At 38.9% G+C, this 14,626-nt stretch overlaps 3 protein-coding genes and 1 long non-coding RNA gene across 6 annotated transcripts; 2 read left to right on the forward strand and 2 right to left on the reverse strand.

Annotated features, from left to right (window-relative positions):
• Positions 464–2,067, forward strand: LOC104736289. The gene is made up of 3 exons (XR_759556.2): positions 464–651; positions 735–953; positions 1,619–2,067. It is a non-coding gene; the product is annotated as an uncharacterized LOC104736289 (long non-coding RNA).
• On the reverse strand, positions 3,182–4,234 carry LOC104736290 (F-box protein At1g30790-like). The gene has a single exon (XM_010456251.2). The coding sequence runs from the start codon at positions 3,989–3,991 to the stop codon at positions 3,203–3,205; it is 789 nt and encodes a 262-aa protein (XP_010454553.1). The 5' UTR covers positions 3,992–4,234; the 3' UTR covers positions 3,182–3,202.
• On the forward strand, positions 4,500–6,825 carry LOC104736291 (putative inactive disease susceptibility protein LOV1). 3 transcript variants are annotated; one of them, XM_010456252.2, is made up of 4 exons: positions 4,500–4,642; positions 4,892–5,790; positions 5,890–6,036; positions 6,123–6,825. In XM_010456252.2, exons 2-4 carry the CDS (start codon positions 5,535–5,537, stop codon positions 6,143–6,145), a joined length of 426 nt encoding a protein of 141 aa, XP_010454554.1. In that variant the 5' UTR covers positions 4,500–4,642; positions 4,892–5,534; the 3' UTR covers positions 6,146–6,825. The 3 variants fall into 3 exon arrangements, 2 of the variants coding, with proteins under 2 accessions (XP_010454554.1, XP_010454556.1); XM_010456254.2 differs by having other exon boundaries at positions 6,131–6,825; XR_759557.2 differs by having other exon boundaries at positions 4,534–4,676.
• On the reverse strand, positions 6,951–11,667 carry LOC104736292 (alanine--tRNA ligase, chloroplastic/mitochondrial-like). The gene is made up of 8 exons (XM_010456255.2): positions 11,477–11,667; positions 10,580–10,672; positions 10,285–10,490; positions 8,615–10,186; positions 8,254–8,529; positions 7,863–8,072; positions 7,596–7,753; positions 6,951–7,466 (listed from the first exon to the last, which is right to left on the reverse strand). Exons 1-8 carry the CDS (start codon positions 11,559–11,561, stop codon positions 7,130–7,132), a joined length of 2,937 nt encoding a protein of 978 aa, XP_010454557.1. The 5' UTR covers positions 11,562–11,667; the 3' UTR covers positions 6,951–7,129.

The following is a 14,626-nucleotide window of genomic DNA, read 5'->3' on the forward strand; positions in this document are numbered from 1 at the left end:
ATGATGATGATGATTGTGATGACGGAGTTATGTATGCTATGCGTTTTTTTTAATCAGTTGCGGAGGTTTTGAAGGGTTTTGAAAATAGTACACACCCTTGCCTTATTCAGAAACGAGACAAGAGAGAGAGAGAGAGAGAGAGAGAGAGATCAGGTACGGTTGTGTCTACGGAATACTTAACAAATGGTCAGACCAAAAGTGAAACTCACTTCTCATTTTTTATCTTCTTATAATTAAAAGAGGAGTACCTTCTTTAAATGTCCAAAATGTTGATAGATATTACAGAAATTGCCATTCAATTATGTAGGAAGGAGATGATTAATTAAAATTGAGAGGGGTAAATTTGAGAAAAAATAATCAAAATTGGAAAAACCCGACCCATGAACCCAGGGATCCGCGTGTTTCTACATTGCATAAACAGACCCGACCCATTTAGAAAACACGCGGATCCTGTTGGAAACAAAATGATGTTTCATATATTTTTCCCTCGTCTCGCCGCCTTGCCAGATTCCCTTTGATCAACTTTCTTCTTCTTTGTGCTTCTTCTCTCGAGAATCTCTCGATCACTCAGAAAAATTTGAGGGTATTTATGAAGAATCAAAATGTTTTTCAGAAGAGAGGCCAAGATGACAAAAGAAGAAAGATGAGAAGGTATTAGATTCATATTGTAGTGGTACCTAGATTCGTATTGATATTTTTTTTTTTATAAATGATAAGGCTCTCTATTCCTATAGCAAAATTCTAAACGGAACGAGAGAAATGTAGAAGAAGATAGCGCGGTTGACAGTTTTGGAGAAGATGATGTTCAACAATCAACATAATCATCACATGATGAGTTGTCTTCTGTTAAATGGTAGATCTAAAATTTTTCTCATAGCCTGTAGTGAGATGACAGCCTAATTTCTGGGAGTATACATTAGAACAGCTCAAGTCGAGTCGACTACTAGGTTGAGGTATCAAAAGTTTAAGAATCTTCTAATAGGTTTTCGGTTTTTGTGTGAATTTGCATCCGTTGATGTGAGTGAATAGTACGCATTCTTCTCAAAGTCTATGTTTCTTATGTATAATACTAAAAGCAGAGCATCTTATGTGTTAGCAGGGGACTAAATCTACATATGGTTTCCAATTTTTTGGACTAAGTTGAATATAATAACAAAAACAATTCGCAACAGTTCATAGGGTCCAATGATAGTGACACGTTTGAAGTAGAGAACAAGATGAATGGGGTTAGTCAAATTTCAGAAAATTATGTGCTCATGAATATAAAATGTTTTATGTGTTCAGTTTTTTATGAGTTTGAATTCTTTTGGTTGTTTCGGTTCTTGAACCATTTATTTTATTATGTTGTATAGTCTTTTAGGTTTTTTTGTTGTCTAAGTTGCCCGTTTTGTTTAATTAAATTGCAGGTTTTTTATTGTCTAAGTTGTAGGTTTGTTTTGTTTAAGCTATAGACTGCCTATTTTAATAATAACCTTCTCTTAGCCTTCTACTTCCAGAATTGACTGCATACATGTTGGCCAAGTCTGTCTCTATTTCAGGTTTATCAGTACGGTCTTAAAATTGAGATTAGAGTGTCATTGCTAAAAAGATGACATTTTTGTATATGTTTTGATTTTAGTTGGTGGCAATCTATGAACAGAATTGCAGTTCAAGGCTTTGTGTGGGGTATCAATTCGTTTGACCAGTGGGGAGTTGAGCTAGGAACAGGTTTGGTTACTCAGGTGAGAAAGCAATTTCATTCATCATGCACTCAAGTTTACTAGCTTCAGTTCTCTGTCTTCCCTGAAGCTGAGATGTTACCAACAAAGTCTGTGTCCACTCTAGACACTTTTTGGCTTAAGGGAAATGCCAAGTTCTTGCTCGGAAGCATCAACCCAACCCAAACCTTGTGTGAGGTTTTCATCAGTGAGCTTATCAAGGGAATAAATTAGTTTTCCCTTCTTTATTTTCTAGATTATCAGACTTTGTGTTTTCATTAATTATATGCATTTTCCTAGATTTTGATCTTTTTTAGAAAAGTTGAGGCATGTCCAAAACAAATCATTAAAAAATGAAATTCTAATTTTAAAATAATGAAAATGTAAATTAGAAACTTAAGATAGAATATTTTTTTGTAAATAAGAAAAATAATATCGTTAAAACAAAATTAGAAAAAGCGATATATATATATATATAATACTTGCATGTCTTGTGAACTCAAACATGTCGGATGTCGGCATACTTTTATACACCCACAAATTTTTTTTATAATAATTTTTTTCGGGTAAAAAAATCTTTATACCCGTTGTTAAACGGGTTTAGCATGACAGGTTTGAACTATTAATCCAACACTAAAACCATTAACTTCTCAAATATTATAAATTTGTAACCATAGTTCATCTTCTTACATTCAAACAACTAAGTTTTTTTAATAGCACAAGTCCAAACAAATGATAAACTAACTAGACACAAAATTAAATAATTAAAAATTTATAAACTAAATAAAATAAAAGTTATTTTTCAAAATACAATAACTAAAAATTAGTCCCGCGGTATACCGCGGTGAAACCTAGTTATAACTAGTATTACACAGCCGGCCTAAATTGTAAAAGCGCAACCCCCATGTGATTGATTTTAAACATTTCTCACATGAAAAGGTAAAAGCAAAACTATTTTTTACTGGTCACACAACACACAATGAACCTTTTAATGCAACAGTTTGTTTCAATAATTAGTTAAAGATGAGATATTACGACCAGCTTGAGTGTTTTTTTTCAAACTGTTCAGCCATGTCAGTATATATGTCACTAGAAAATTATTGGCGACTCTCCTCATACTTACAAAGTCATGATTAGGAAAAAAAACTCGTCACAGTACTCACAAGAACATAATATTCTCAACGAAACCAGGAAAACTCCAAATCTCACGAGTTCGTTTACCAATCCCATGAACACGTCTAAATTCATTATCAGCAATTCCTTTGATATCCACTCTTCGATATCTCTTCCTTCTTCCTATACAATCTTCTTGCATAGATAGTTTCTCTTAAGTAGAACTTCAACCAAGATTTTCGGATAGAGTTGCTTTGATAATACATAAATGTAAACCAAACAAAAGTCATATGATTGAATTGAATGGAACAAAGCTAATGAAATCTCATACTCATCACAAGTACATAATATTCTCAACGAAGCCAGGAAAACTCAAAATCTCACGAGTTCGCTTACCGAACACGTTTAAATTCATCATCAGCAATTCCTTCGATATCCACTCTTCGTATGCTCTCTCTTTGAAAATCGTAATAAAAAACACTAAACGGTATATGTGACTGTAACCGTGAATCAATCATAATAAGCTCACCCGTACGAATCTCTCCCTTAAGGTTAACGTAATCCTCAAGTAAATCATCCAAGTCATCAGGTTGGGCACACCGCAACTCAGACCATTCTTGTTTCTCAGCATCTTCTAAAATCCACAACACCATCTCATCGTTTGTAAAATCTACACAGCCCAATTTCCCATTGTAGTTTAAAAGAGAAGAAGAAACATGCGATTTTTCGTCGGGTGCTTGAATCAGGTCCAGCTTCTGAGATCTTACATCGAATCTAATTATTCCTGAGCTGCCTTCAGCTATATAGTATATAGCACCATTGATGCAAATCCCTTCATGGACATCGTGATATCTAATAACACCTTGGGTGATTTCAATCTTTCTCCACTCTTTTTGTTGAGACTGCAATGTGAAAACGTAATGCTCCAGTTGGAAACCTTTTTTCCCACGTTTAGCGCGGTCAGGATTGAACATCATTACACACAACACTTTGTATTCATCTCCTACCGGGTCGTACCCGAGACGTGCGAAAACTTGTCTCCCGTTGGAGACAACATCCGGCAGTTTCACTATTTGTCTAGTGGTCGGATTACAAACGGCGATCGAAGAGCCACGCGTGCAGCAGAAGAAACCATTCACGGGACGAGTTCTGATGTAGTAGACCAGATCCGAGATCGTCATGTCGTGTCTGGCGACAACTGTGGGGAATTCGTTGTTTCTTTGGTGTTCTGGAGCTGAGAAGATGAAACGTTTACGGGAATCGAAGTGCTTGAAGGTGAAAAGGAAACGAGGTCGAGTCTTTGACCTAACCAGAAACGAGTCGGCGAAATCTTTACTGCGAATGATTGAGAATCACAGCTTCGACACATACTGAAATCGGATGAGGGCTTCTCCTGGAAGTCTAGAGAGTATCTCGACGGTGAGATCAACAGGGATGAATATTGTGGAGCTTCCGTGGAGCCGCTTACGTGAGGGAGACGATTCTGAATCTTCCATGGCCGCTGGTGGTGATGAATCGTTCTGATGATCCACACACAACCCTAACAACTCCAAATGATGTTATTTTTACTCATGTAACAATATTTACAATTTTTAACTATACATTACTAACCCATTATGTTGCTGACAGGCCCATCTAAAGTTGACTAATCTTTTTTCTTATTTGGGTACGAAGAGTTGACTTTTTAAAAAAAAATTTGTGCAAAGAAATGTATTAATTCAGATTAGTTTGACTAATAATAAAAAGCAAAGCCGTACCTATCGTCGTCTCCTCATCCGTCAGGCAAGAGCACTCGGCTGCGAAGGGGAGCTTAAAAGTGAGAGCTTCTGACGGTGAGTCCCGATAAAATCAGAACTTCTTTTTTGGGTATGCACTAAATTTTCTGATATAACGATTCATTCTCTAGAATTTGTTTTTATTTTATTTTATTTTTGTATCCTATTTTGGTTAGATCGAGAGAATTATCTTCATTTTTTTAGAGTTTGAACTCAGGATTTTGGTAGATATAGAAGTATCATTTGTTATTTCTATCTAAAAAAATTTGGTAAAATTGAAATTTGGATTTGATCGATGCATTGCAGAAGGGTACATCTTTGCCTCTTTGGAATGGCCGAGGCAGTTGTAGCATTTGGATTGCAGAAGCTATGGGAGCTACTAATTCGAGAATCGAATAGGTTAAAAGGAGTCCATGAACAAGCTACGGAACTACAAAGCGATTTAAGACGGCTTAAATCGTTTGTGAAGGATGCAGAAACTAAGAAGAGTAAGAGCGAGAGAGTGAGAAATTGTGTGGATGAGATTGTGTATGATGCTGAGGACGTAATCGAGAGTTTTCTTATCAAAGAAGAGAAGCGTGTAATAGAAAGAAGAGAGTTTAAGAAACATTTAAAGAGTGTTTCTTGTGTTACATTTGCTAACCAGGAGTTTGGTTCACAAATCAGAAGCATCATCACTAGGATCTCCAAGGTAATAGATAACATGGAGAGATTTGGAGTGAGAGAAATCATCGACAAAGAAGAAGAAGAAGAAGAACTAGTTGGTCATCTCGTGGAGATACGACAATCTTTTCCTAGCGTTTCTGAAAGCAGCCTTGTTGGTGTGGAGCCTAGTGTTGAAGGGCTAGTGAGTCATATTGTAGGGGAGGGTGGTGTTCAAGTGGTTTTGATATGCGGGATGGGCGGTGTTGGGAAAACCACACTCGCTAGAAAAGTTTTTCATCATTAGATGGTGCGGCGTCATTGCAGTGGATTTGCTTGGGTGTTTGTTTCACAGGAGTGTAGACAGAAGCATGTGTGGCGGGTGATGTTACAGAGTCTTAGGCCGAAAAATGAGGAACAGAGGATTTTGGAGATGACAGTGTCTAGACTCCAAGATGAGCTCTTTAAACTACTTGAAACTGAGAAATGTTTGATTGTCCTTGATGATATATGGAGCAGTGCAGCTTGGGAGCTTATAAAGCCAGCATTTCCACATACATCAGGTGACTCTTCACCATGAATCATAATGTTTTTTATGTAGAAAATGTTAGAAAACAAAATGCATTCGTCTCAGCTGGTGTCTAATATTGAAACATGGTTAGGTAGCAAGGTATTACTCACTTCTAGAAATGAGGGTGTTGGTTTGCATCCAGATCTAAAAGCCGTCATCTTTAGGCCTAGATGCCTAACTTATGAAGAAAGCTGGGAAGTTTTTCAGAAGATAGCTTTGTTTGAGGGAAACGATATAGGTATGCATTTGAAAGGGGTTTGCATTTTATTGAAGTAATCTAAATGCTAAAAAAGAATGAGCAAAGAGTCTTATGTTTGTGTGTAGAGTTTCAGGTTGATGATTTATAGGAAGAGATTCAACAAATGCTCAAACATTTTGGAGGGTTACCATTAGCTGTGAAAACTCTTGGAGGGTTTCTAGCTACAAAATGTACTGCGTCCGGGTGGCAAAAGGTACAGAACAATATTGGATCTCATATTGTAGAAGGCGACATTGGTAGTTTGGTATTCAATGTGTTATGAAGATTTACCTTGTCATTTGAAGCACTGCTTTCTTTACCTTGCCCATTTCCCGGAATATTATGAGATACAAACAGAGACATTGTTCAGTTACTGGGTCGCAGAAGGAATAGTGATGGTTCATAATGAAGAGGCTACTATTGTAGATATAGCTGAGTATTATTTGGAGGAGTTGGTTAAAAGGAGTATGGTATTAGTAGGGAAGAGGAACACTATGACATCAAGAATTGAATCTTGTCGTCTGCATGACATTGTAAGAGAAGTCTGTTTGTTTGAAGCCAAAGAAGAGAATTTCATAGATCCTTATCGCCTCTGTTTCACTATCATCTGGTGACTTACCCGAGGATCCAATGTCAGTTCTCGAGAAGTTACATAGCTTGAAAATTGTTAGTCTAGAACTGAAATTAGAATCTGTAAACCAGCCGGTATCTGTGGCTTCAACAACTCCTTTGTATTCCAATCAATAAAAAGCCTTTTCGACTAAAGGAAAGAAAAAAAGTTTAACTCAATGTTCAACCGAATGAACAGAGTAGAAAAAGACCGAAATTTCAAACATCTTCTTTGTAACGTTAGACTTTTTTTTTTCGAATTGAAGCAACTGATGACATATCCATTCGAATTAGCTAACCGAAAATGTCATCAATAGCAACCTACTCAACATCTTATTGACTAATAATAATGATCCAAAAACCAATTGAGTATTTCGTCTAGACAAATCTATACATGCGTTTCAGTTTTCTAGAATCAAGCAATATGCTCTTCCTTCTCCCTGTACAACCTTGTTGCATAGATAGTTTTTCTTGAAGTAGAACTTCAACCAAGCTTTTCGGATAGAGTTGCCACGAGATCTTCCCGAGCTTTCTCTATAGCACTTGGGAGATTTTCAGGCTTCCTGCCACCTGCTTGAGCGAAATTGGGCTTTCCACCACCTCCTCCGCCACACAGCTTAGCTATGGGGCCAATGAATTTCCCTGCTTGAACTCCTAGAGAGACTACTCCGGGACTAAATGCAGCAACTAAACTAACCTTGTCTTTTTCTGGAGATGATCCTAGTACCACAGCTACTGGATCTTCCAGTGTGCTTACCAAATGCTCAGCTGCACTCTTTAATGAGTCAGCATCAGTGTCATCCATAGACTCAACGAGCACTCTGAAGAAATTAAAACATTCACAGGAAGAAATTTAGTTGATATTATAACTTTAGATCATGTGTCAAATTCTCTGAGCATAACAATTATCATACAATCCATTTCTAGCAGGAAACAACAGGTTTTGATACCTTATCGTCTGTGAAGTTCCTACTGTAAATGCTTTGTTCGATATGACAGATGCTTTATAGACTGCTGCTTTTGAACGCAAGTCTGAGGCCTCTTTTCTAGCAGCACGCAGTTCCTCTAGAAGATTCTCCACTCTGCTTGTAACATCCTCTGCTTTCACCTTCAGATTAAAACCACACGACAATTAAATATGTCACAAGTAGCTACTATCTTGGAAGCAGCAAATATGAAATAATTATAGAAAGGAAAACTCTCTAGAAGCGGCATACCTTGAGAGTCGAGCATAGACGTGTCATTTGAGAATCTCGTGAGTTTATGTATTCAATGAATGCTTCACCTGCAACCGCTTCGATACGTCTGATTCCAGATGCAATGCCCTGTTCTGAGATAATCTTGAAGGCTCGTATCTCTGCAGTATTGCCAACATGAGTGCCACCGCAAAGTTCCATGGAGACACCAGGGACTTCTACTACACGAACCTGCGATTAATGTAAGGGTCCTCTTTTGTCAAGCCAAATCAACTCAACACCAAACTGTAACACTTTATACACTCATGTAGTTCTCTCATAATTCAGGTTTTACGAAGATGCTTGACTAGTATTTTGACGTTCCCAGAACCTATACAATCTTCGAATTTGTTAATAGTGAAATCTTTCTTACCTCGTTTTCATCATACTTTTCCCCAAACATTGCAATGGCTCCAGCTTGTTTTGCATCAGCAAGAGGAAGGACCTTTGTTTCAAGACGTGTAGCATCCCGAATCCACTTATTGATCAGGCATTCGATTTCCTCAAGCTCATTACCATGCAAAGACCTATTAAAGTTGAAATCGAATCTGAGGCGGTCAAAAGCTACTAATGAACCAGCTTGTGATGTTTCTTGTCCTATTACTTTCTTAAGTGCGGATTGCAGTAAATGAGTGGCCGTATGGTGAACCTGGAAAGTTAACAAAAAGGATCAAGAATTTTAAAACGAAAGAGGCAGTTGCGGTATTGGGATGCAAAATGACATTCAAACGTACCTTTGCTCGTTGCCTCAAGTCTACATCCACAGCTGCTTCCACCTCCTTGCCAACTTCCAGAGCTCCACTTTTTACAGTGCCCTTGTGAACAAATATTTTAAGAGACTTCTGCACATCAGTTACCTCAACAACAGCTTTCTCTTGGCTCCCATCACTGCTAACATAAAGAAAACCATGATCAGCAATTTGACCTCCTGATTCAGCATAGAACGGAGTTCTGTCCAGCAAAATCTCTACATCACTGCCTTCAGAGACCCTTATCACAGGCTTCCCATTCACCAAAAGACTTTTCACAACAGCACGAGCAGAGAGACTGTCATATCCCAAAAACTCAGTGTCTGCAATATTTTTCGTGATGTCAGCATCATCTTCAACTGTCAGTTTTACAACGTTGTGAGCAGCTTGAGACTGACGCCTTTGATTCTCCATCTCCACTTCAAAACCTTTTATATCTATACTGACTCCACGTTCTTCAGCAACTTCTGCTGTTATCTCCACAGGGAAACCGTATGTGTCATAGAGAAGAAACGCATCTTTCCCATCCAGATAAGGCTTATTCTTAGTTTTAACTGCAACTGACAGGGCGTCCTTAAGCTTCTGGTCAAGTAACTTTTCTCCTCTTTCCAGAGTTTTCCTAAAGTGAAGTTCCTCTTGTCTAATCTCCTCAATGATGCGTGGAGCCTTTAGTTTGACATCTGAATCAATATATGTACTCATTTCTATCACCTTTTCAGCAACTGTTGGCAAAAACGCTTCCTTTGGATTACCATTTCTATCCCCATTTATTCCGAGAGACTTCCCCTTTCGAACTGCCCTTCTTATTAGCCTCCTTACTACATAACCTCTGCCAATGTTTGAAGGAGAAACACCGTCTGATATGAGATAGACAACTGCCCGCATGTGATCTGCAATCACTTTTAGACTTGTCTTTGCCTTTTCACTTGCAGAGTCGTATGATAGATTCGCCAACTCTGAGATCTTCGCAATGATTGGATATATCAAATCTGTCTCGTAGTTGTTTGGAACCTTCTGAAGGATTTGAGCCATACGTTCTAGACCAAGACCAGTGTCTATGTTCTTCTGTTTCAAGGGCTCAAGCAATCCATCTTCCGTCTTGTTATACTGCATGAAAACCAAATTGTAGAACTCAATGAATCTGGTATCATCCCCAAGATCAACATCTTCACCATAACCTCTCTCCGGATAGAAGTCATAGTATAACTCTGAGCATGGACCACAAGGACCAGTTAGTCCACTGGTCCAAAAGTTGTCAGCTTCACCCATTCTCTTTATCTGCTCAACAGGGACACCAACATCATTCTTCCAGATTTCAAAAGCTTCATCATCGTCTTCGTAAATGCTAACCCAAACTCTATTAGCAGGTAGGCCAAACTCTATAGTTGATAGCTCCCATGCCCATCTTATCGCTTCTTTCTTAAAGTAATCACCAAAGCTAAAGTTCCCAAGCATCTCAAACAAAGTATGATGCCTGGCCGTTTTGCCAACATTCTCCAAATCGTTGGTACGTATGCACCTTTGTGCAGTGGTTGCACAAGGAACCTGTCTAGGTACCTGCATCATTTAAAAAAGTCCCACCAATGTTAAAGGAATAGTCACTAAATGCAGGGAAACAGTAGTGATTGCCGATTGGCTTGAATTGTTATTGATACCTTTCCAAGAAAGATAGGCTTAAACTGAAGCATTCCAGCAATCGTTAATAAGACAGTAGGATCTTCTGGAACAAGAGATGCACTTGAAAGCACTTTATGCCCACGAGATGCAAAGAATTCAAGAAAACGCCGCCGTATTGAGTCTCCACTAACGTCATTGGACTGACAATCCTCCTTAGCGTCCTCAGACACCGGATGTACTGACACTGAAATCCACATAGTAAAGACATATTAGTCCCCAAATTCAATGGAAGAGACAAAAACAGATTATGTGGAAACACAATAAGTGTAAAACCGGATGAACTCTTAGCAATAATCTGAGGTGACTGAGTTGATCTGGGAAGCAAGATCGAAGGAGAAACACCTGTAGAGGTTCTGGTAACAAAACCTGCAAACCACATTTTCAATAAATTAACGCCGAGATGAGATGAATACTGAAAAATTGCACAGAACACTGAAATCAAAGCAACAAGAAGAGACAATAAACAAAGCTCAAGAACTTTATTTATCAATCAAATTAGCGTGTGCTCTCAAGTTTCAAACAAACTGTAAAAATTTATATTTTCTAACAATCCTTTGGAGCCCGGTTAAGTTCAATTGTAAGAAGCTACATCACTAATCATGTACAGACCAAGATAATGACAGTTTCATGGATACCAGCTCTGTAACAAACCTAATTAGAAAAATCTCTCTGCTTCAATGGAAAAATAAAAAAAAACCAAAATTCAATTTAGCCAAGAGAACAAATCACATAATCAATAAATTAACGCCGAGATGAGATGAATGCCGAGTGCTCTCAAAGCAACAAGAAGTGAATAAACAAAGCTCAAGAAATTTATATATCAATCAAATTAGCGTTTGATCTCAAGTCTCAAACAAGTTATACTAGTTTTGTTGAACGAGTATGTTCTGACAATCCCTTGGAGACCAGTTAAGTTCAATCGTAAGCAGCTACATCACTAATCATGTACAGACCAAGATAAATGACAATTTCATGGAAACGAGCTCTGGTCACAAAAACCCCAATTGGGAAAATCACTCTGCTTCAACGGAGAAAGAAAAAAAAGAAACCCAGAATTCAATTCCGCCACTAATTCATTTCTAAACACTAAGTCCTCAATCTCATCACTTTCATGATGATTATATAAAAAAAAAAGATTGCGAAAAAAGGGAGAGAAGAACAGAGCCGTACATTTAGAAACGAGAATACAAGAAGGATGCGAAAGCAAAATTGGTCTAAGAGGAACATCGAAAAGGTTTACTCTTGTCAAATTCATCGTTAGACAGAAGAAGAAGAAGACACAGTAATGGCTGTGAAGCTTCTTTTTCTTTTATCCACTTCTTTGTGGTTTTAACAAATTTGATTCATCAATCAATTGTTTTTTTTAATCTGCCCTTCCATTGTTTTTTGGTAAATCTTAAAACTAAGTCGTTAAGGTTTAAGGGGGAATCGAAAAATACCTTCTTCATTAGTGGTCTATGGGGTGAATTATCTGAGGTGATTAGAAGGGTTACTGGTCCGGTGGTGATTGGTAGAGATTTTAACACAATTGTCCGTCTTGATGAGAGAACTAGGAGAAATGGGTTGTTATCTCCGAATTCTTTAGCGTTTGGGGAGTGGATCAATGAGCTGTCCTTTATAGATAGAGGGGTCGAGTAGAGAGGTTTTTTGTTGCTAAGAGGCTGGACTGCGTTCTTTGTTGTGCACACTCGCATCTTAAATGGCAAGAAGCTGTGGTTACTCATTTGCCGTTCCTTGCTTCGGACCATGCTCCTCTGTATATCCAGCTTACACCGCAGTCGGTTGGAGATGCGAGTAGAAGGTCGTTTCGCTTTGAAGCGGCATGGTTACAACATCCGGGATTTAAAGATCTGTTAGTATCTTCGTGGGATAGGAGCATCAATACGTGTGAGGCTCTAGATAGATTACAAATGACATTGAAAAAGTGGAATAGAGAGGTTTTTGGGGATATTCATTCTAGGAAACTGAAACTGGAGAATGCTATTAAGTTAGTTCAAGCTAGAATTGATCGGGCTCAGACAACTGAATTGTTGGAGGAGGAGGATGTTTTGTTAAAGGAATTTGATGTGGTATTAGAGCAGGAAGAGATGCTTTGGTTTCAAAAATCAAGAGCAAAGTGGTGGGCTCAGGGAGATAGAAATACAAAAATTTTTCACATGTCTACAATAATCAGAACGAAAACAAAGTGGATATGTTGAAGGATGATAGGGGGAGTTGGATTTCTGAGGGAAAGGATCTCGAGAAATTGGTTGTAGAGTATTTTAGTCGTTTGTATTCGTTGGATGATGTGGAGGTAGAGACTGTTGCTTTGTCTTGTGAGGGCTTTTTACGGTTGTCCGGTGGAGAGGTCAATATGTTAAATAAGTCGTTTACTGCTTTGGAGGTTGAGAGAGCTATTTGAAGTATGGGGAGCTTCAAAGCTCCTGGACCAGATGGATTTCAACTGGTTTTCTATCACAAATGTTGGGAGGTTGTGGGGGAGTCAATGTTGAGGTTTGTACTGGAGTTTTTCAATATCGGTTGTCTGCCTCAAAATACAAATGACGCGTTGGTGACACTGATACCGAAGGTTGCTAAACCTGAGCGGATCACTCAGTTCAGACCAATAAGTTTATGTAATGTTCTGTTTAAGACGATTACAAAGACAATGGTGGGAAGACTAAAGGAGGTTATTTCTAATATAGTTGGTCCTGCTCAATCTAATTTCATACCAGGACGTTTAAGTACTGACAACATAGTGGTAGTACAAGAGGTTGTACACTCTATGAAGCGCAAGAAGGGCAAGAAATGCTGGATGTTGTTAAAGTTAGACTTGGAAAAAGCCTATGATCGCATTCGCTGGGATTTTTTAGCAGAAACATTAAGGGCAGTTGGCTTGTCTGAAGTTCGGGTAGGTTGGATTATGCAATGTGTTTCAGGACCATCGATGACCCTGTTGTGGAATGGAGAGAAGACTGAACCTTTTAAACCTCTGAGGGGACTCCGACAGGGTGATCCTTTATCACCATATTTGTTTTTGTTGTGTATGGAGCAGTTGTGTCATATGATTGAGGGGGAGGTTGACCGTAAAGCTTGGAAGCCGATTAGCTTATCTATTGGTGGGCCTAAATTATCACATATCTGCTTTGTAGATGATTTAATCTTGTTCGCTGAAGCCTCTGTTGGTCAAATCCGTATAGTGCGTAAGGTGTTAGAACGGTTTTGCTTGGCGTCAGGACAGAAAGTAAGTCTTGAAAAATCCAAAATTTTCTTTTCTGCGAATGTTTCTCGTGATATGGGTAATCTAATAAGTGTTGAGAGTGGGATCAGAGCAACAAAGGACCTTTAACTATTTGGAAATGTCGTTGTTACAAAAAAGGATTAATAAGGAGACTTTTAGTGCGGTTGTTGAGAAGGTCTCCTCTCGCTTGGCAGACTAGAAGGGCAGATGTCTGAGTTTTGCGGGTAGGTTGACTCTTACGAAATCAGTGTTGGCTTCAATATCGATCCATACTATGAGTACAATCAAGCTCCCTGCAAGTACCCTTAGTCGTTTGGAAAAGATTTCTCGTGATTTTTTGTGGGGCACTTCCACGGAGAAGAGGAAGTTACATCTTGAATCATGGGACCAAGTTTGCAAACCCAAGGGTGAGGGTGGCTTAGGGATCAGAGTGTCGGGGGAGATGAATAAGGCTATGCTTGCAAAAATAGGTTGGCGGTTAATTCATGATCAAACCAGTTTATGGGCAAGGGTGGTACGTGCTAAATATAAAGTTGGTAGTGTTCATGATACGGGGTGGTTGTGGAGTAAGAGTCACTGGTCGTCGACGTGGCATAGTATTGGTGTTGGGTTGCGTGAGGTGATCTTTGAGGGGCTTGGATGGGTTATTGGGGATGGTAGGACCGCTAAGTTCTGGACAGATCGTTGGTTGCTGAGTAGACCACTGATGGAGCTAGTTATACGATCGTTGCATGTTGGCTATGAATTGGCTACAGTTCGTGATCTTTGGCAGGATAGAGTGGGGTGGTTATGGGATCACATTGTACCTTATGTGACGACTGATCAGCGGTTAGAACTGATGTCAGTGGTTCTGGATACGGTGACTAGAGCCCGTGATCGGTTGTCTTGGAGTGGGACAATGGATGGGAATTTTACAGTCAGTTCGGCTTACGCCATGCTAATGAGGGACACTCACTCCGCGCAGAGTATGACTTCGTTTTATGATAGAGTGTGGAAAGTTTCTGTCCCGAAGAGGGTGAGAGTTTGTATCTGGCAAGCGGCGCGACAAGTCATTATGACTAACACAGAGCGGTATCGACGTCATTTATGCGATGCAGATA

The sequence above is a fragment of the Camelina sativa genome, chromosome 13 (assembly GCF_000633955.1).
Source record: "Camelina sativa cultivar DH55 chromosome 13, Cs, whole genome shotgun sequence".
Classification (NCBI taxonomy): domain Eukaryota; kingdom Viridiplantae; phylum Streptophyta; class Magnoliopsida; order Brassicales; family Brassicaceae; genus Camelina; species Camelina sativa.